Consider the following 21967-nt stretch of genomic DNA (forward strand, 5'->3'; position numbering starts at 1 on the left):
AAGGAGCACTGTAAGCTTTGTGGGGGAGTGTGAATCGAAGTAGTCACTCCTACTGGTCTGAAAGTGCGGTGTTGCTTAGAGTGACATGGTGCTGATATGATATGGTGCTACACTCTGGTATGAAACCGAGAGTCTAAACTGTGAGGTCATTGCTGTGTGTAAGTAGTTTTAGTATGCGTTTATAATATATAGGTAGTGGAAAGGAAACTACTCCCCCCTATTGGTGTGAAGACTCGAGGATTAAACCGTGAGCCTAAATTGTGAGCTCAGTGGTGTAAAGTGATGTGCTCTGGGCACTGTAGCATACCTGTGGAAGAAGTGTTAGTTTACGTTTATACAATATAGGGTGTGGGAAGCGCGATACTTACCCCTACCGGTCTCAAGACTCGTGGATGAAAACATGAGCTCATTGCTGTAGTCATGTGCTCTGTGTAGTATTCCAATGTAAGTCATAGTAGAATGCTAGTATATAATTCTACTAGAATCTAAATATGAAACGTTAGAATGTAGGGCTGTCATGAGGGGAACTTTGCAGAGTTTGTACCCGATGCTGGAGAACACGGTTGCCTTGCTGTCTGCTCCTGTTGGTGGTTTTGTTTCAGGTGTCTTGTTTTCTTGTAATAAATCTACTTATTGGATCCACTGCTGTCAGCCTCTTCACTACATAAATTTGTCAACGAGCGGGAGAAGGTACAGAGAAAGCACCACTCACCAATATTTCAAAATTGGTTGCGTTGTGCTGAAGACGTGTTTTCTTCGTAGCTGTTTCTACTCATGCCAGGGTCGTCGGCTCAATGAACTGTTATCCGACTTCTGGTAGGATTTATATTTTGCGCTACCTCTGCTTCTTCACTACATTCTGGTTGCTGTACTACACGTGTGTAAGTAGTGTTAGTATGCGTTTATACTAACAAATTGATCATGGTCCTAGGGAGGGCGACATGTCAGGTGCAGGTCATACAATGTCCTGGGGTGTGCATTCGCGGGACATTTGTGTTTGCTATTAGAGGGCTGGTGCATGGCTTCCACCCTGTGATAGTAAATACTTGTTTGACTACTTGAAGCGAGAGGACGAAAATATCGTATCGCTTTAATAGAGGGGATGCAGATGGTAAAAATGGAGAGAAAAAAACAAAACTAAAACAAAGCGGGGTCTCACCTGTTCTTTTAAATGAGGCCCCTGGTGGGTAATGTTCTATGGCTAATCCAATTAATATATTGCGGGGTCTCTGTAGGACTGAGGATCTTAATGTCACATGTAAATTAGGCACGGAAGGGCACAGAGTCATTTTGCAGCCTAGGGGACCTCCACCTTTCCGGGTATTGTTTACTAATTGTTCGGGGTTCGAGGCCAACTGAAGTCCGGGGATCGCCACACTCCGGGGCTTTATTTAAATATGCAGGGTGGGCCTCGGCAGCCCCTGAAGCCTCGGTGGTCCTAAGTAATGCCTTATTTGTTCGGTATTCACACGGGCAGTACTCATGGTGTTATAAAGTGATACACTCATAGAACTCTTGCAGTTGTACAATTACCCAGGCTTCATTTGTCTAATAGTCAGTTAGATTATGTTTGGTAGGTGCACTCTAATATTAGATAACTTTATACTTAAAATCTCTTATAAACAGATGATTTTCACAATAAATAATATACAAGTGTTGTCAGGAAAAGTAGACCTATACACTCAGTTATTTATTTGAAAAATAGTAACCTTTATTAAAACACAAATAAATAGAAATGCAACTTTAATAGAAGATTATTATAGAAGCTTGCCATGAATGATGTAATATGTGATGTCATCAGCAGTGCATTGCGGGGGCGCGAGTTATATTCTATGAGTGAAATGTCCAGCTAACTATAAAGTCCCTGAAACCTATGGTTTTTTCAGTGAATTTCTAAGGTTTTTTAAATGCTAATTCCTAACTATAACGTCTGTAAAACCTATGGTTTTTTCAGTGAATTTCGAAGGTTTTTTAAATGTTAATTTCATATTTTCATATTTATAAAACCTATATTTTTTCTAATTTTTTTATAATAATTTGGAACTCTATTATCCTTTTTTTACTTTAAAAACTATGTAATGTTTTAAATCTTTAAAAAAAATCTGTATATCATTTTTTTTTTTTTTAAACTAGAGCCCCGTACCGGTATTGTACTAAGCTCCATCAGCACGCGAATCCTATCCGACATATTGCTAAACTTGTAAATGATGTGCATTTCTTATCCGACGGGTTCGTGGCACCGCGTCCCGCGTAACAACAAATATGTATGAGGTTGCGCCAGCTGCTACTTTGGAATGCTATGGGCACGCAGTACCATGCCGTGCGTTACGTCTTGTACGTATGGGGTCGCGCCCGCTGCGCGTTGCCTATGTGAGGAGTGCACGCTGCCAGGTCCTGTGTTACGTCATAGACATATGGTGTCGTGCCGTATATGCCATTCCCTCATTTTTCTTTATGTCTCAAAACTATACCTAAATGACTTTAAAGTGTATATGAGAGCAAACGATAATACGCCTGGGAGGGTGGTGAGGGAAGGGGAGGGGGAGGCTGGGGGTTAGTTGAAGTTGGGGGCAGGGTTAGTTGAGAATAATCAGTGGAATAATGCCCACATATGAACTGCGTCATGTCGAAGGTGGGGAAGGGGGCAGAACAGAGGGCAAGACTTACCTACACAGGGGCTCCTGTATAGTGGCTAATGGCTACGGGGAATGTGTTACATGAATTTGATTGTTTTGGCCCATTACTGGGAGCCTATACATGAATCTGATGCAAACAATAAAAAAATTGTTTTTTTTAAAAATGAGAGCAAGCGATAATCTAAAATATTTTAAACATTTATATATTTCCAACTGTAATAAACGTATAATATAGTAAATATAGTGTCTCAAAATCGTGTCGGGTGCGGTCTCCTTGCTCCTTGGGTGCTCGATTGCCATGTGAACTTAAAAAACGCATTTGATTAGTTCATAACATTTCCCATTGTAGCGGTTGGAAAACTCAACCCATTTTAGTCATTCTCTCTACAGCATTTGATGAGACTCAACTCTTCTGCTTAGAGAGCTTTTTTGAAAACTTTTTGCTCTGTACACATATCTTAAACTACACACAACATACAACCATCATCTTCATTAATATTCATGGTCTGTAAAGTAGCATTCCACCTGTGATAGCCATGCACCTAAAAGTTACATAACCGAAGTTTTCCCCACTGCCAATGGTAACATGGTTGCATACGCTGTCCACAGCACAATGTAATGTGGTACGGCCCAGAGGCAGTATCATGCATAGATAATGAACACACCGACACAGATAGACAGTGGAAGTGGGTACGGGCATGTGCGCTCGACACCTTTTTATTACCAGGCTCACATATCCAGTGACATCTGTGCTGGATGCATGTAAGGCGAGTGTAAACCAGCCCTCAGGGAGTGGTTGCTGCTAGCATTAACTACAACAGTAATCATTGGATCACACACAGATATTCAATAATAAAAGAGTCAATGGTTTGTGCTGCAGTAAGTTAGGGACAGTAGATGTGAAATAATACAGAAAAAATTGTATCGTAAAAGAACCACAACTTGTGTTATACTGAGACACAAGCAACAGATCTGAAATAATACACAAAAAGATTGTATCATAAAGGGTCTATCAGTTCTAGTGCATTCAGATAGCCACAGCAAAAGCATTCAGCATGTGCACAGCCAGCAATGATGCGTGCTGCGGGCGGCCGTACTAGGAGCAATGTCAGTTGCCATCAACACTGCATCATCTGCAATAGCGACTCGATCTGAATTGTGAACACTGCTGTCTGCAGTGTAGGCCAGAGAGAGTGGTCAGCAAGGGCCCACAGTCACGTAACGTGGACTTAAGCTGCCCACTTTGTCATACAAGAAGCAACAAAAAGCGTGTGCGGAGCCTGCAATGATGCATATGCGTGGTGCAGACAGAGCGCACTGGAGCAATGTCTTTTCCTACAGGACTGCGTCGTCTACAATAGCAACGCAATCTTAATTGTGAACACTGCTGTCTGCAGTGTAAATTGAAGGCAGTAGTCACACAAACATCCATGAATACTTTTCCTCACTTCCTCTTCACAAAATACAACATAAATTACAGAAAACTCTGCAAGAAATAAATCAAAACAATTTGAATTGCGATCTCTGCTGTCCACAGTGTAGATTGTTATTCAGTGTTCTTTTCCACTACCAAGAAGAAGAATTTGGTCATTGTACTAAACCTATAACTCATCTAAAAAAAGTTCTTGAAGCAAGTATACTAAAAGGATATTGTGTATATTTCAATAGACGTTTTAGTTAGTGACTACTGGATTCTATAATTAAACAATCACCACTTGATCTGAATTGTGAGCCCTGCTGACCGCAGTGTAGGCCAGAGGCAGTGGTCATTAACGCCTCACAGCTACGTGCCATTGGATTCGAAAGCACGGAGTTGGTTGCACCTGATCGGAGGGGGTAAACATAAATAATATCAGATTTTAACTTCTGACATCCTCAATCATAGAATCAAGACCCCGTTTCACTGTTCGGACCTGCTGTATCGCGGTGTACTCCACCGACTGGTGTCAACCAAGCACAATAATCGTGCAGCAGTTAGCTACGGAAGCACAGAGTCTGACGCACCTCAACGAAGGGAGTTGTGTGAAAACCAAGCAGCAGGTAATATCGAACATTGTCCATTGTGGGATCAAGACACCGTTCCACTGTTAGGACCTAGAGTAAGTTGCACCTGGTCGAAGGGAGTACCTTCATCTCCACTCTCAGATGCAGTTCTAACATCGTCCATTGTGGGATCAAGACACCTTTCCACTGTTGGGACCTAGAGTTGGTTGCACCTGGTCGGATGGGGGTACACAGAAATCATCACAGACTTTAACTTCTGACATCCTCAATCATAGAATCAAGACACCGTTTCACTGTTTGGACCTGCTGTACCGCGGTGTACTCCACCGGCTGGTGTCAACCAAGCACAATAATCATGTGCAGCAGTTAGCTACGGAAGCACAGAGTCTGATGCACCTCAACGAAGGGAGTTGTGTGAAAACCAAGCAGCAGGTAATATCGGACATCAGTATCAAGACACCGTTCCACTGTTGGGACCTAGAGTTGGTTGCACCTGGTCGAAGGGAGTACCTTCATCTCCACTCTCAGTACCTTCATCTCCACTCCCAGGTGCAGTTCTAACATTGTCCATTGTGGGATCAAGACACCGTTCCACTGTTGGTACCTGTTCGACTACTGTGTTAGTAGTATACAGAGCACTCTACGGTGTTGGACCTCAGGTTGGACGCTGTGTGTCTGTGTCGCGGTAGCCAGCGATGATCTCAGGAGCCTTCCGAGCTCGCAGACCTCGGCCCAGGAGCTTCTGCCGGCACTTGGTGGGCCCTCTTCCACATACCGCGGTGTTGAAAGGTGAACTGTGCGGCATATATGGGTCACAGCGGCCATGATGATTTCTGAGTACCAGCAGGCTGAGAGCATCATTCACACAGCCACCTTCGCTCACGGGGTCAACCTCGTGGTGGTGTAAGCTGCACAGACCTAGCAGAAACGTTCACCATTCCAGAACAAAACCATACCCAGAGAAATGAGCCTTTTATTCATACCCCTACGCTATCCTTGCGTACGCCCAGCCAGCCCACTACGCTAAGGATTTGGTGGGGGGGTGGGGGCACGTATGCGCTATGTTTCCGTAATCTTCCCTACTGACTGTACTATCATGGTTGCGTCCACTGTCTACTGCACTCAATAGACCATCAGTGCATGTTGACATTTACATGTCTATGCTCTGCATACTCAAGTCTGTCTGGCACATCCCCTTAACACTTTGCATTGTATACTTTTATAATCGAGAATCACTTGCCACCTTCGCACATATGTTGCTCCCATCTCTCCCTGCATTCTGCATTGTGTGACAGAGGTGCCATACCATGTTTGGTTTGTGTACATAGCTAGCCACAGTTCCCACAGTACGTAGTGTCATCGTGTCTGCTAGGTGTACATGTTGTTTGTCATGTTGTATGTCATTATAGAAGGTAGCACGTTTATTCACGAGCAGTGGTTTCTCCCATTTACATATCGCTGTCTTAAAGAGGATACAGAAGTTTTTCTCACAGGTGAAAACTGTGACCACAATGGCAGTCATTCATTACTATCAAATAATTTCCAACTGCACAACGCTTCTAAGCTTACAGCCCCCAATCTTGCATGCTTTCTTAAAAGCACACCAACTCCCACAATCAGACCAACATTCACACAGCTTTCTAACGGCAGTTAGCTGCTTCTCAATAATATCCACTCCTACGGAATGTGAGCTGGCATACTGTATGTCCTTACTGTTTCAAACTGAGTAACTTCGTGTGGCAATGTCTAGTCCCACCCACACAAAGTAACTCCCAAACTTCAACTTGGTCTTCAATCCCTACTTTGAAAACAGATTTCATTAAACTAACCAAACTGAAAGCGCTTTTGTTCAGAACAGAAGTGTCCCTCACTTCTGCAAAAGAAATTTATCGACTGCAGATAGCACGACCTTCAAGTAAAATACAGTCCCTTTTGAATACGAACCTCCCATTAGGTCTGGCACACTTTTTTAACACGGTCTCCTCCGGCCTTGTCACAGGCTTTCAAACTGTTTTTTGGTATAATATCAGACTTCATTCATTCGATCATCTCTGGAATAACAGGAACAGTGTCCATAATTCTCGCTCTCTTTGCGGCCATCCTACTACTATTTATGCTTGTAAAAAATGGTTGTGCTCCCTGTCGTAACAACCATGTCCGACAGAATACGTCTCTACACGAAGCTACATCAATACTGTGAAAAAATTGAACAAATGTATTCTGCCTGCCTCTATCTATTATCTGAGCCAGCTACAACATGACATTTATTTACACATATGCAATCTGCATGCAATCATAATTTTATTGCAAAACTTGCCCATTCGACTGGCGAATGGATGTATGCCTTGCCAACATCCCAGCAATCTCTCCCGATATCCAGCAGGTAATGGAGTATCTTGAAAACCATGAACTTGATTGTTCAGGCAGTGGAGCAATGGCGGATGCAACGCAAAAAGGTATTGTGGCGGAATGGGATTACTGCGCAGCTGCGAAAGATCTCCTGCAACATGCGACCTTTGACAACATTGCAGATTGCCTGCCAATTCAAATTGCCGCTCCAACATTCGAGTAACATTACTGTCCCTTCGAGGATATGAATTGGATCACTTCGCATTTCTCACACAATGGCAACAATGACCTCTTGGAACATTACGCATCTCAAGAACTTCGAAACTGCAATCTCCAAAACTTGTAAGAAATTCACGTTATTCTTGGATTGATTTTTTCCAACTTTTTTGACTTTTTCCTTTAAATTTTTTTAATACACTTCAATTGAACTACTTTCATATAATAACTTTCTAAGTATGCTCAGGCATTTGAACTCTGTATTCATGATTGCCCCTTACGTCTCCAGTCTAACCATGGATGGGTGATGTATGGCCTATGCAAATACGCTATTTACTTGCTAAATTAGCCTAAACCCGACATCCATTTTGAAACCATGTCTAGTCTTTGTGCACACGTCGCTCTGCCTGCCTATTATCCAAGAAGCCCTTTCACACAAATTTACTCATCCTCAGCCTCTGCTCACAAGCTGGTGATCAATTTTAAAAAACAAGACATTGTTTTACTAATTGGTTGGCACAGTGTGGTTATCGTATCCTACCTTTATTTTCATTATAGAATTTAGTCATTCAGTCATGTCTAATAGATATTGTTTATGTCACATGGAAATGTAACATGTAATGTGGAATTCACTGATACAGGAGCTTCAGTCTGAATACAGCAGAAGCGGTTGGAGTTTGCCTCAGCTGGATACCTTAGCTCTTGCACCAGTGGGTCCATTTATGGCACTTAAATAAAGACACTTTTTATATTACTTTCAAACTCCATCGCTTTATTACACACAGCCACTTACTTAGACTCACCTGATTTCACCATTTGTCTTCTGTGGCATTGCAACATTCTGCATTAAATTCTTCACGATTATTACTTTATTCCTGCTTGCTAAAACACTGCATTGGAGTCTTCAGACCAGTAGGGGTGAGTAGTTCGCTTCCCACTCCCTGTATAGTATAAACGCATACTATACTACTTACACAGGTATGCTACAGTGGCCAGTATCCTACAGCACCCACAGCACATCACTTTACAGCAGACAGATCATGGCTTAGGCTCACGGTTTCATCCCTGATTCTTCAGACCGGTACCAGTGAGTAGTTTGCTTCCTACTCCCTCTATACTCTAAATGCATACTAACACCACCTGCACAGCCATGCTACAGTGGCCAGTATGCTACAGCTCCCAGAGCACATCAGTGTACACCACTCAGCTCACGGTTTAGGCACGCGCTTTCATCCACGAGTGTACCGGCACCTCACCTCAGCACCATCTCACTCTGGGCAAAACAGCGCTTTCACACCGGTAGGGGCAAATACTTCGCTTCACACTCCCTGTATAGCATACCCTAACCACCCCACAGAGCTCACAGCGCTCCTACCCTCCTCTTTCCTACTTCTTTTGCCCTTTTTTCCCCTTACTCACTTCAACTCAATCACAAAATGGCTGCCAACACTTCCTAGTTGTAACCGTTCGCAGCCAATAAGCAGCAAGCTTGTGCTCATAACACCTCAGCCAATCAGATGGCAGACTTCCCAAATATCGATATCTGTAAATTTCAATATTTCTCCAAACTACTGAACGGATTTACACAAAATACAAAAAAAGCGTGCCTTCTAGACCAAGACCCTTCTCCCTGCCAAATTTGGGGTAATTCCGTTCGACCTGTAGCCTTGTCTAAAGTTTCCTATGGAAATTGCATGGAGAAAACACGTTTTGGGACCCCCTTTTGTCTCGGCCCCCCCCTTGACGAATCTCCCCGAAACTTTCAACATAGGAGCTGATATGAACAAAGAATTAGTTTGCAAAATGTCATTAAGATTCATCAACCGACGCCAAAGTTATAAGCAAAACAGAAAATGCTCTTCCTGTGGAAACTTGGTCCTAACTATAACTACCTACTGGCGACCGCCAGTGGGTAATATATATATATTGTCATGTTGAGGTGTATTTATTACACAAAATGCAGTGTTATAAAAAACATAATTTCGCAGCACACAAAGGAGCTAATGAAACAGTCTCATTCCAAGATTTTGCTTAACATAGCTTACATAGCTTTCTGTTCGTGCTGTTTAAGGATGTGCATTAAAGTTGCCGAAAACACAGTTGTATTGGCTGAGTTCTGTTAAAAGAAACTGTACAATAGAGACCAAGACGCATGGTTGGTTACTGAGGAAAACATGCAAATGATTATCTTTAAAAGCATGTCCACCCTTTGCCTGAATACCTACCCTGCATTGCCACATGCTGCTTTTGAAAAATCATGAACTCTTTCCTGAAAAAGTCGAAGAAAAAACCACTTGACAAGGCAGAGAGCATTAGCTACAAAGATTTGAAAAGAGGAAAGGCTGACAATCAAACCATGAAAAGCAATGTGTGAGACTGGCTGCTTCCTGTTTTTTTAAGAGTGCTATTTGTTGTGTTATTGTGTACATTTCTAGTTAACCAACACCATAGATATAAATAAAGGGATTCGGGAAAAAAGTAATGTAGATAACAAGTTTTATACTTTGATTTATGTTACCACCACCGCCAGCGCCACAAGAAAGCCTCACCTGAGAAGCAGCAGCATTATGAAACATCCAGTGCAACCAGTGCTGTACGAACACCTGAACCAGGATCCGTTGGCCCTCAAGAGAAATTATGGTTCAGCCCCCATCTACCCAGCAAACTCAGAGGAATGGCAGATAAAATCAGGTGAGGTTGTTGGACACGGGAACACACACTTGTGCACACACACACACACGTTTATTTGAGCAGATTGGGTGTTATTTATTGCACAGAATGCAGTGGTACATAAAAACGTATTTTATAAGGAACACTGAAACCACTCTATACCATTGTTTGGGCCACTAGGATCATGTGTCATGGATGACCAAATCTTGCATCAAACTGATCTAAATGATGTGGGTAAAAAGCTAGATTATGAGGAATATTCTCACGAAGTGTTATTTTCATCAGTTTGAGCTGGAAGAACATTTTTGTGAAATCTTTAAATCCTGCTAATTATGTGGCAAATATGGTGAACTCACAATTATCTAGTAAAGGTTGCAGCCACAGAATAGCATACATCCACTGGCCATCACCATTGTCCAATTGTCAGCAGTTTATTCACAAATGTAAGCCTAAATATTGTAATTCTAATCAGTGGCCATTGTTAGAGGGACTTTGAAGAAAAATGTGTTTATTACTGACTACCCAAAAATAACCATGTAATGTGAAAAAAATATTATACTTATCATGTGTAATATGATCCTGTTTTACCATTAAAGGGTTCGATGACATTTGTAAAACATCCGGTCTTTGGCTTCTTGGTTTATGACTTCACCAGAAACATCTATGGCAGTTGTGTACTATATTACAAGGTTAATCGTTATTTATCTTATATCCAGAATGAAATCGAAATGGATAAATTCACAGACACGTCACAGAATTAGAAGAAAAATCTGCATGATTTAATTCCCACGTTTTTTAGTTCACCATGGCAAACAACAAGGTCCACGCATTCCGGCTTGCGCCTTGTTCATGGCCTACAGTTTTTTTCCCCCAAGACACCACATATACTGTGGTTTAAGAACTGTGAAAAGGGACTGACCAATATAATTATATACATAGAAATAGCATTCCAAACAAATCAGTGATAACGAAGCAAGAGGAATGCTGCTTTATTATACCTTTCTCAAACTTTTAATATGCGCTCATTAAATAGACTAAATATTACTTTAATTAAAATTAATGTTTAACAATAATGTATCGAAGAATGATCTGGTAAAAATATAACGCAATCAGTGTATAAATGTAAAATGTTGCACTTAAGAACTTAATACAACATAATAGTATGATATTTCATAAGTCATTGTCTCCCAGATTTTAGACCTACTGGTGTGTCCATTACAAAAACATATCATAGATGTAGAAAGTAAAGCCCATGTGTGTGTATATGAAACACCAAACACTCTTAAGACATCACATATCACATTTTAATGATCCATATTAATTCCTTATGAACATACAAATCCCATTTGGGTAGTTACCACAATAAGCAGCAGCCATAAGCATTAGATGGACCCAGTACTCAATGTTCCTGTATTAATGATCAGAATTTGTCACCGCAACTTCACACATTTTCTAGACTGATCACGTGGGGCCCGATTCACAGAATGAACTTGAGACTCAATCCTAAACTTACTACTATTTTGGTATTCACAGAATGCACTTGCTACTTTTGGCATTCACAGAATGAACTTACTACTTTTGGTATTCACAGAAGTTAGGATTTTGTCTTAAGTTTGTCTCAAGTCTGTCTTAAGTCTGTCTTAAGTTTGTCTTAAGACAAATTTAAGACAAAATCCTAACTTCTGTGAATACCAAAAGTAGTAAGTTCATTCTGTGAATGCCAAAAGTAGTAAGTGCATTCTGTGAATACCAAAATAGTAGTAAGTTTAGGATTGAGTCTTAAGTTCATTCTGTGAATCGGGCCCGTGATATTTTTTACAGACCCTTCTTCCAATTCTTCAATGATCTCTGTACAAAAGGATGGATGTAAGTACGTGAAGTTTCTTGTGCATCAATTTTTATGAAGATAATCTGATCGACGTATAGCCCTTAAACTTTCATGAATTTTGTTTCTTTGCAATCTCAGTAGCATCTCTTAAAATCACAGCATGCCTGCTAGGTAAGAAATATTTGTTCTTCAGCTTTTAAAGCAGATGACGCTACAGCTTAATTTAAGGTTGCTTAGATAGAAATATTGTACTTCAGAGGCGATACACATATTTTGCCATTTCCTTTCAGAGTTTCAAGTAATAAACTCACTATGATTGGTTTGTCTTGTTCTTGAATTGGCAAGAGCTGCAGCTAGCTTGACTTGCCATTTGGTTTCTTCTGGATTCCCATATGGATGTGTTTTTGACCTCTTCTAAAGCCGACATTTAGTTGGGAACAGCCAGAAGTGTTTTGGCAACGACACACAAACACCCAGTTTTCTTCTTCTTTAGCAACTTGGTTTTGATTGTCGTTCATAATTTAGCCTCGATTCTTGCAACTGGATAAAGCTTCCTTGACTGCACTTTGTTGGAGGTTTTTTCCCTATTAGCTTTTTTGATGTGTCCTGTTTGTTACTTTACACTTAGAATGTTTTTTGGTTTTTTATTTACATCAACAGTAGACTGTCCTTCTTTGTTCTGGAAACCTATAACAAGTTCAAGGAAGGAGAATGGGTATGCAGGTGCATGGTGGAAAGCCACTGAACAGTTGGAAGACTATTATTAGCACACTTTGTACTGGGAATAAGAACAGTTCAGCAAATGTTTTGGGGGCAAATTAGACAGAACAAATACTAATCGGTGCTGCTAGGAGAGGAAGGGTCTGTTACCAATACAACCTTAGTTTAGCCCTAGTTTAGCCCTTCACAGAAGGGGACAAAGCAGAGAAACAAAACTCCAGTCCGAGCACACCAAGAGAAGTCCAAAATCAATAATGTAGTAAACACATGTGTTGTCGTAGTCCACTTTTAATTCAAAAAGTTCAGTTCGTGTCACACATTATCTAATTTCTTTACAGCCAATATTCAATCCAATTGCTTTACATAAGTATTTTGTTAATCCAATCCGCATAGTCAGCATATACTCCTTCAGTATTATATACTTGATACAGCCAACAAGTGTTTCCTCGTTTGGTAATTGATACCTCGACTTCTTCAGGGCTGTTGCGGATATCTGACAGCTTTATGTAGTGCTTTTGGCCTCTGATAACGGTCACATAGAGTAAAAGAAATATGTAAAAATAAGTGATTTTGAGACACATGTAAACCACTAGGTTGGTGCAATATTCTTTTACCTATTTAGTTAAGGACTAGGATGGTATGCTTGTGTGTCTGTGATTTTTTCTTTTGTGGCATGCTCTCTATGAGCTCTCTTTCTCTGTTCTGTTTAATACTTATGGTTAGAGTTCAACTGCACTTTGTGCCACTGTGTAGGCTTGTGATGGGACTTTACCTACCTATTCTCTGACTTAAGAACCAGCTCTCAGTAAAATAGGCTATCTGGTTTTACAGTGTGAATCTTTTCCGGATTCCCATTATTGTGCCATTTAGTGGTTGCTTTCAGAATTGTCTCTTTTTCTGTGTTTTTTCCTTGGTGGAGGTCATCGACCATTGTGTGCTGTATACCTCCTCACATAATGTCAGACAAATGCATCAGTTCCCTTGTACATGCTTGTCATTCTTAGATTCATTTTTTCCACCCTTGGGTCTGGAAGCATAATTAATACCTACGGAATTGTGAAACAATCAAGGTTTTGTATTGGGAACACCAGAAAAGAACTGAAAAGACACTAAGGAAAACAAAATCGGGAACAGATGTTGAGGGAATGGAAAAACACAGAGAAAACAAAAAAATGTTTGGAGGGGAAGGACCTCCGCCACGTGGTTGGGTGAATTAACATACAAGTAATCTGAGGCATTGAGGATGGAGCATACCCCTTTTAGGTTCTGCAATAGTACCACCACGTTTGTCCTGGAGGAAAGTTACGAGGTGTATAACATTAGTCTGCTGAGTGCAAGTCCTTTTGGCCAAAGGGCTATTGAGAGGGTGCCTGCATCAGATGTGGGTCATGGTTGTTATTACAGCTACTTTCTGGTGCCAAAGAAGGACACACACTTTTGTTCTATTCTAGATCTGCACCCCTCAAACCTTCCTCTGGAAGGTAACATTTAAAATGTTCACCCTAGCTGTGGTCTTTTCTGTCCGTGACCCTGGAGACCAGCCTGGTAGCATTGGACCTGCAGAACGCATATTTCCACATTCCCGTCTTGAGGGCCCATCGTCGCTACATTCATGGCGGGACTGGAGAATTTTCAATACCCTGTGCTCCCCTTTCGTTTTACAAGAGCTGCTCAAGTGTTCATGAAAGTGATGGCGTGATAGCAACACATTTTCAGAGGTCGGGTATACTAGTCCTCCCCAACCTCGATGACTGTTTAAAGGCAGGCTCCCCCCAGGCAGTTGTCTACCACCTCCAGACGACAGTAAACTTCCTGTCATCTTTGGGGTCCACTATCAGTGTGAAGAAGTCACACCTGACTCCTTCTCAGACTCTCCCCTCCATCTGAGTCATTCTGGACACTGTCCGGGTTCATTCCTTTCTCCCAGAAATTAGAGTGCAGGACATGTAGGCTATTAGGCCAATCTTTCAACCTTAGTTCTTGATTTCAGTGAGATTGACTCTGAGTATGCTGGGACTGATGGCCTCCTGCATCCTGCTAGTCAAGCACACTAGGTGGCATAAGCAGGCTCTGAAGTCTCAGTGGGCCCAACGTCAAGGGGGTCTCTCTGACCGCATCCAGATTTTGGAGGAGAATACAAAAGATCTGCAGTGATGGTTACTGAACCACGATTGGGTCTGCACCTGAACCTCTCTCCTTACCCCACCCAGAGCTGATAGAGGTGACCTATGCGTTGGTGGGGCCATCTGGGAGAGGTGGAGATCAGAGGCCTCTGGTTTTTGACAGAGACCCAGTTCCATGTCAACTTCCTGCAGCTGAAGGCCATTCGCTTGGCATTAAAAGCCTTCCTTCAATTCATCAAGGGGAGGTTACTGCAGGTGCTTACGGACAACACCAACACCATGTGGTATTGCAACAAATAGAGCAGGGGTGGGGTCACAGACCCTGTGCCAGGAGGCACTGAGCATCTGGAAATGCCTAGCCCATCAAGGAATCTTCCTGGTGCCAGGGTGAACGAGCTCAGCTGCTGATGCCTCACAGATCATAAATGGCCATTACACCAGGAGGTAGTGCAATGCATCTTCGGCAAATGGGGAGACCATGGCTTTATCTATTCACCAGCGCAGAGAACATGCAATGTCATCAGTTCTGTACGCTAGAGTTTCCAGAGCCTCTCTTGCTAGGAGACATTTTCCGCCCAGGGTGGAACTCAGGACTGCTTTATGCCTTTCTGCAGATACCCCTTCTGTCCCAAGTTCTGAACATTTTCAGGACCAACCAGGCCCAAGTCATCCTAGTGGCCCTGAATTGGGCATGGAGAGTAGGGTATCCCGAAATCCTTGGCACCACCATCTGTTTCCGATTAGGTTGCCCCTCTGGGAGGATCTACTGCACAGCAATGGTACAGGATTCTGCACCTGGGCTATCATAATGTCCACCTTCATGCTTGGAGATTAAATGGCGACAGCTGAACGCCATTGACCTTCTTCTGGAGGTGGTTGATGCATCTTGGCATCAACTAGATGCTTATGAGTGCCGAGGTCCCTGCAGTACAGGAACCACTTTGGCGACGATGCTGGCAATGTCTTGAGCTCCACACTAGGCACTTCGGTCTCCAGGCACAATTCTGTAGTTCCAAGCTCACACTGCGCTGTTACAGCTTCCAGCAGGCGATGTGGGCACCTAGAGGGCATCGCACCCCGGATGCCACCGGTAGATAGTGTGGGACCCTCGTAGGAGATCTTTGATGTCCTTGAGACCTCCGAGAGAACCAGAGGCCAGCCAACTGGTACTTGGGAGTCCGCTTCATGGTGCCATACATCAGCAGATAGTTAGCCCAGGTCAGCCAACATTCTGGAAGGCATCCTTTCCCAAGTGCAGCTATCCTCCATGTGCACAACAGAGTCCTCTGGCAATGTGCACTATGCATTCCATGTTCTTCAGTCCTGCGTCCCTACAGGAGAATCTCCCCGCTCAGCGGGGTAGCACTGTATAGTTGTACCCCATTGGTTCTTTGTAGTTGGGGGAAGGTTCAAAGTGTATTCCTTTGAACCCCAGATGTGTACCTAAATTTTCAGTCCTGTCTGCCATGAGGCTGTGGAATGCAGATATCTGTCTTTATGAGGACTGTAATCTGGCCCCAGAAGCCAGGTGTCACAATCTCTGACCCCCACCCCCATATATTCCGCCAGGCTCACAAATGACAGGGGACGGTTATCTCAGTTGCATGCCCAATGGTTTACGGTGGTCTCTAATGCCAGATGTGCTCCCCCGGCCTCTGGTGTTGACCGGTGCTATACACCATGGCACACAAAGAGTTTGATGCCTAGAAATGGTAACTTTCCATACGTGGGAATTTCCACACAAGATATGCCAAGCCCACCATTACCATTGGAGCAGGTTTGGCCTAGCGAATCAATTGATAGGAAACATCATGATGCTGCGCTACTGCAATCCATTATTGCAGCTTAAAATACAGGCAACCTCTTCCCATGCTACCTTAAGGGAAGAGCAAACCTCCTCGATAGAGATATCCTTGTGGGTCTTCCATACTACTTGGGCAGCGAACACCAATGGGTGCCTGCCTAGCCCTTCACCTTCCATCCGAGTGGAGGTGAAAGGCTCCCCTCCCGCTGGACTGTGTTTGTTACGGGTCAGCCAGAGTATATGCGCAAGGGCGCACTTACAGAACTTCTGGGTCAGGTCAGACATGTGTGTAAACGTACAGTCCGTGCGAGTGCGCACACCGGCGTCCAATAACAGATCGGACACATAGGTAAACCACACCAGTAGTGCAGGTGCACACCCAGGCCGCAAAGGCAGGCCTGACCTACGTTTACAAACATAATGTCCGCACCATTCCCTAACATGTCGGAAGGGTGTGCGCACTTTCACACGGCAGCCTCAAGGCTCCACTTGAGAACCAGCATGCGCACTGGCTTGCTGTTGTAGGCCAGCGGCCCTGGTCTCCAGGACATCCATGGTGTGCTATCTGGCTGATGACGGCGGTTCGATATTAAGCAATTCCTTGGTGCCAATGCGCACACCAGGCCGTCTTGGCTGGCTCCTGGCGGGGTCATAGAAACATCACAGGTGCAAGGGCTCAGGCCGACCAGCACTATCCGACCGGACCCAGGCCCAGCACAGCCATGGTGCTAGTGCACCCACTGTTTGTCATGACATGCAGGAGATCTGTTTCAACCCCCCACTAAGCACCACTCCTACAAAAGGTAGGAAGGGTGTACGCACTTCTACACTGTACCACCATTGGGGAAGGGCTCCGGCCCTATGGAGGCAAAGGGGCCTCTGCAACCCCCGGGTTAGGTCCCATGGATGGAACCTGACCCCCGAGGTACCGAGGTAGTGGGACCCCACCTAGGGGCTCACTCCTGTTCGGGCAGCAGTCATGCTCAGTTCCCCACCCGGCTATTCACCTACCTCGAGCTTCACCCCTTGGGACATACCCTAGGGCCGCTCTGGTGGGAGGCGAGGCCCCCTCCAGATTGAATTACCAGTGGAGACGCCAACCTGAGTAAGAGACATACTTGGCAGGCAAGTCCCATTGGGCATGATCAGTGCCGCATACCCCTACTCGCCAATGCCATACCCGCCCTGGGTATATGGTGTACCTTTTCATAGGGCCCTCCCAGGTACCACGTGTTACCCAATTGTGCAAGCACCCCACTCCTAACCTGTGTAGGGAGGGTGCTTGTACCTTCGAACTGCAGTACAGTAGGAACATGCCCCGAGTTCTAGGGCCATGAAGAGCAAGTAGGCAAAGAGTAGGAGGACAAAAAAGCAAAAAGTTTCAGGAATGATCCCCCTAAGAAGGCAATGTCTCCCACTCCTCCTTCTGGGAACTGGACTTCATCATTTAATACCATTCTAAATTTAGGAATCTGCACACTGGTCACAACCAATTTGCTTTTGGGACATAATATCTGGGGGCGTAGACAGACACAAAAACCACTGACATCAGCTTGCGAGAGTGACACCTATAAAAGCTCCGCACATCATTTCCAGAGCAGAACGGCATCAGTGAGGAATCGCACGGGGCTACCTACAGAAACTTTTTTCCGCAGTACCACTCAGTGGCGGCCAGCATGACTTGCGGGTGGCGCAGTGGGGAGCGGAGTTGCACAATGAAAAAATATATATATATATACATACACTTACCTTTCCGCCGGGTCCCGCGTCTCTGCTTCTTGCTCTCCTCGTGGGACTCGAGGAACAGGGAGCCAGGAAGAATAGCCAGGTTCCCCTGACCAATCATAATGCTGCAATGCAGCGTTGTGCTTGGGTTTGAGCGTCCTTGTTTACCGCTCACCCAGGGAATGGGGGCCTGGGCATGTTCTCCACAGCGGTTGTAATGCAGTCTGCATGGAGAACTGGGAAAGTGCGCATAACTGTTTTGGGCAGCTCAAGAGGGCCGACCAAACAGTCGAAGTGGGCAAACCACTCCTCCCCTGCGATGCTCCACCCGCAAAGGAAACATAAAATTATAATAACTCAAAGTTAGTATCATTTTATTTTTCCTTTACTTTGAACTGCTCAAAAGCAGTGAGGCGACGCTCCTCCGCATAGCGAAGAAGCTGCCACTGGTACCACTGTGCAATGGTACTGCTGAAAAAGTTTCTGGAATATTCAAAAGGTGATGAATATTGGGTTAGATAGAGTCTCTACCAGAGTGTCTCTAAAGGTAAGTGACCTATGGTTAAGGGCATTATCATTGTTTTTGCCCAATGTGTGTATTTGTCTATTTTGTCTCTGTTCACATACGCAAGTACCTGACGGGATTTTATGGGGATGTTCAACCTTCTTATATTCCTTGTCATCAGCTTGAGCAGTGTTGGAGCTATTGTATTATTGCTCCTGCTTTACATTGTATAGTCTATATTTCAGTGTTGTACTAGTTAGCTCTGCTATTTTATACTACTGCCTATATGTGTAAATACATGGGATACACAACCAATGTTTTGCCATGACCTCACGATCCTCCCAGCCCCACCCCACACAACGCTGGAATAACACTTCCCAGTGACATTCCACACAAACTGCCTGGCTAATATATTCAGCTTCCATTGTCAATTCCCTCCCACCCACTATTTCCTAAACGCAAGGCCATAGTAGTGACTTATGGTATATATTTTGTGGGTGGATGTGCTTCTTGTGAAAGGGCAGACCGCCGTCACTCACTATGAAGCTAACCAATGGCTGAAATTAGCTGAACCATTGCCACGGGTTGCATGCCATAGTGGGTGTAAGAGAAGTGTGAATGACCCAATAATAGACTAGAGCCTGAAGAAGATTGGCTGGAAGTTCCTAAAGTAAGTATATTATCCATTTAATTTTAGTAATACACACACCTCCTTGCACACACAAACATGCATGGACACACATACAGACTCTCACAGTCCTTCCTGAAATCTGACAGTAGGGCACATAATATGTAGAAGCTCCTTAACCGTCTATATGAACTAGCATTGGCCAAGTAAATAAGTATGGCATTGGCCACCAACCTTTTTAAGTTGTCACTGGTTGTTTTGTTTTGTCATGTGTATTGCAAAATTTTATTGTTGTTGGAGCTGCTGGACAATCATTAATCTTTAAAAAATGCATGCTGTATGCTGTGCTGGCGGAAGAAAAAGTAAATGACCCAACAACATACCAATGGATGAAGAGAGCTGGCTGAAAGCCACTTTAAGTCAGTATATTTTACATACAATGTTTTGGATAATCAAATGAATATAATTCTGGAGGATATCTGAAACATTTGCAATTAAAATCAGTCCTAAAACCAATATAATCTGACATCTTTGTCTTCTTCTTTTCACAGGTCACCATCATAACAAGAACGAGCCAAATAATCGGAGCTCAGCCATGCATTTAAAAAGTATCAATGAACGGGCTAGGAGCCAGGACCAAACACATGAAGAAAGCAGCGCCAAATTATTGAGAAAGTTGCAACTCTCTCTTCCAGCTGTACCAGGAGCATCATCTGGGCTAAGGTAAGGCCAGGAGCCACCAAGACTGGAAAGTTCATCCAAGTTGACCTAACTTAGTACAGGGCCATGTTTTTAAGGGGTATTTAGAATCCATTATTGGCTATTTATTTGTTTGGCAAGAGATAAGCATTTTGACAAGAGTTACTATGCATAGCAACATTGAGTTAGTAAGATTAATTTGTTACCACTTGCAAGAATGAGTAGGCAAGGCCTAAAGGCTTTTTGAATGTGTTGCTCCTCATCACAACCCTTTCTTGAGAGTCCCTGATCTGAGAGCATGGGGTAAGACTACCTCGGGTCTGCCTATTAGTGCTCACATCAGTGTAGGTGTCTTCAGCTGAAGGAGCTCATGTCTTTGTGTCCTCTGTGCCCCTACTATATTATATAGAGTGGTATGGTATCTGTATACATCAGGCGTGCATATCACCTATGAGGGTATCAAGGCTTTCAGTTTCTTCCGAATTCAAGGATTGATCTGGTGCATACTTCTGCTTTGGCGCACCACATGTGAGGGTCGGAGGCCAGTAGCTGAGAAGCAAGAAATGATAAGGGGTTCTGCCCACTTAACCCTCCCGTACCTGAGCAGGAGACATCCAAGGATGAAGAAGTAGCAAAAAAAGGGGGGGGAACTGAAGGGATTAATCCTTTTTTAATTTTTCAACAAGAAACATCTAATTATCTTGTGAAACACAAATAGAACATTATAAGCATATGTAGGAAAATTCATATACACACATATGAGCGGACATCTAGGAAAGCACAACAATCAACAATCTATATACAAATTATCACATATACATCATATAGAAATATACAAAACATTTACAATATCAACAAACATTTATCTGTACCCTGAATTCAACAGATAAATACCAATATATATATACACCGATTTAAGTAAATGCCTCCTCCTAATTTGCAAAGGAGTGCACAACAAAGTGGAGGTCCCAAACGAAAAACACCAGGGGGTTAGAGAATTAACCCAATCTCAAATTGTATAGGTGCAAAACAGAGACAAATCAAATCTTTTTAAGTTGTAACAAGGGACTCCATTCAAACAAAAGGTGTCGACGCAGTCGCGGTCGCGTTTCAGCCAGATGATGTAGGCTTCATCAGGACATGGGTACTCTAATTTTGACGGTCCTGGCCACGCCTAGTTCCGGTATACCTGGTAAGCCCACAGGGCCACCCACACGGGTGGGGTGGGAGCCACTATCTAAACCCAGGTACTGTAAATAATACCTTATATATACAATATGTCCGCTTGGCAAAAAAGGTAGATTCTCAGCATACGTGGCTTAAATCACACGGTCTCCCTCAATTATTCGGGTGTCACGACCAAATAGTGTACGCCTCGGCGTTATTCATTTTCCCGCGAGCCAGTAGCTGGCCAGCAGAATTGAGATTTTTGGTCAGAATGTTGAAGTGGATGCGGTAGTTGAGATATGATGAGCCCAAGTTGTGCAGGGCTTTAAAGATGCTTGAAGAGGGAGTAAATCTGAATTGGGAGCCAATGGAGAACCAGCCTGCTTGTGTGGGCCTGTAGGGTTGGTTGAGCGTATGTTTGGCTGAAGGGTTTTACACCACTTGGAGCTGAGCAGAGCCACCAACATATAGGGTGGCCGTAGTCAAGTCTGCTGGTGATGAGGACTTGTATCACTTTTCTGCAGACATTAACTAGAAGCCTTCTAAAATCCATACTTTATTGAGCATTCTGAGGATGTGAAAGCTTGCCGACACTACCATGCTGACCCGATTGAACATTGAAATTTGGTTGTGGATCACAGTTCCCCTAGCAACTTTTGAGGGAAGGAGAGATGGACCAAGCTTGGTAGGCCACCAAGCTGGTGATCAGAGGACATGCTGTTGACGAAGTTGAACTGAGTGATGGGTGCTTCTTCCAAGTGGGATAGGATGAGCGGGCTGTTGCTGGCATAGGATATAGTGCTTCCATATATAATGGAAGGGGACAAGCCATATAGGCATTGAAGTGGGTGGGGCTCAGGAGGATCCCTGGAGCATGCCGCAGATGAGTTTGG

General features: G+C 43.6%; 1 protein-coding gene across 7 annotated transcripts in view; it reads left to right on the top strand.

Annotated features, from left to right (window-relative positions):
- AGBL3 (AGBL carboxypeptidase 3) overlaps positions 1–21967 on the top strand; it is an 873099-nt gene that overhangs the window by 828398 nt on the left and 22734 nt on the right. For 6 of the 7 annotated variants that reach the window (XM_078669865.1, XM_078670168.1, XM_078670098.1 and 3 more), the window contains 2 exons: positions 9736–9896; positions 19760–19931. In XM_078669865.1, coding sequence (XP_078525991.1) covers positions 9736–9896; positions 19760–19931 — 333 coding nt within the window. Of the gene's footprint in view, positions 1–9735; positions 9897–19759; positions 19932–21967 lie in introns of those variants that run through there. The other variant, XM_078670316.1, reaches the window with a different exon arrangement.

The sequence above is a fragment of the Lissotriton helveticus genome, chromosome 1_1, assembly GCF_964261635.1.
Source record: "Lissotriton helveticus chromosome 1_1, aLisHel1.1, whole genome shotgun sequence".
Classification (NCBI taxonomy): domain Eukaryota; kingdom Metazoa; phylum Chordata; class Amphibia; order Caudata; family Salamandridae; genus Lissotriton; species Lissotriton helveticus.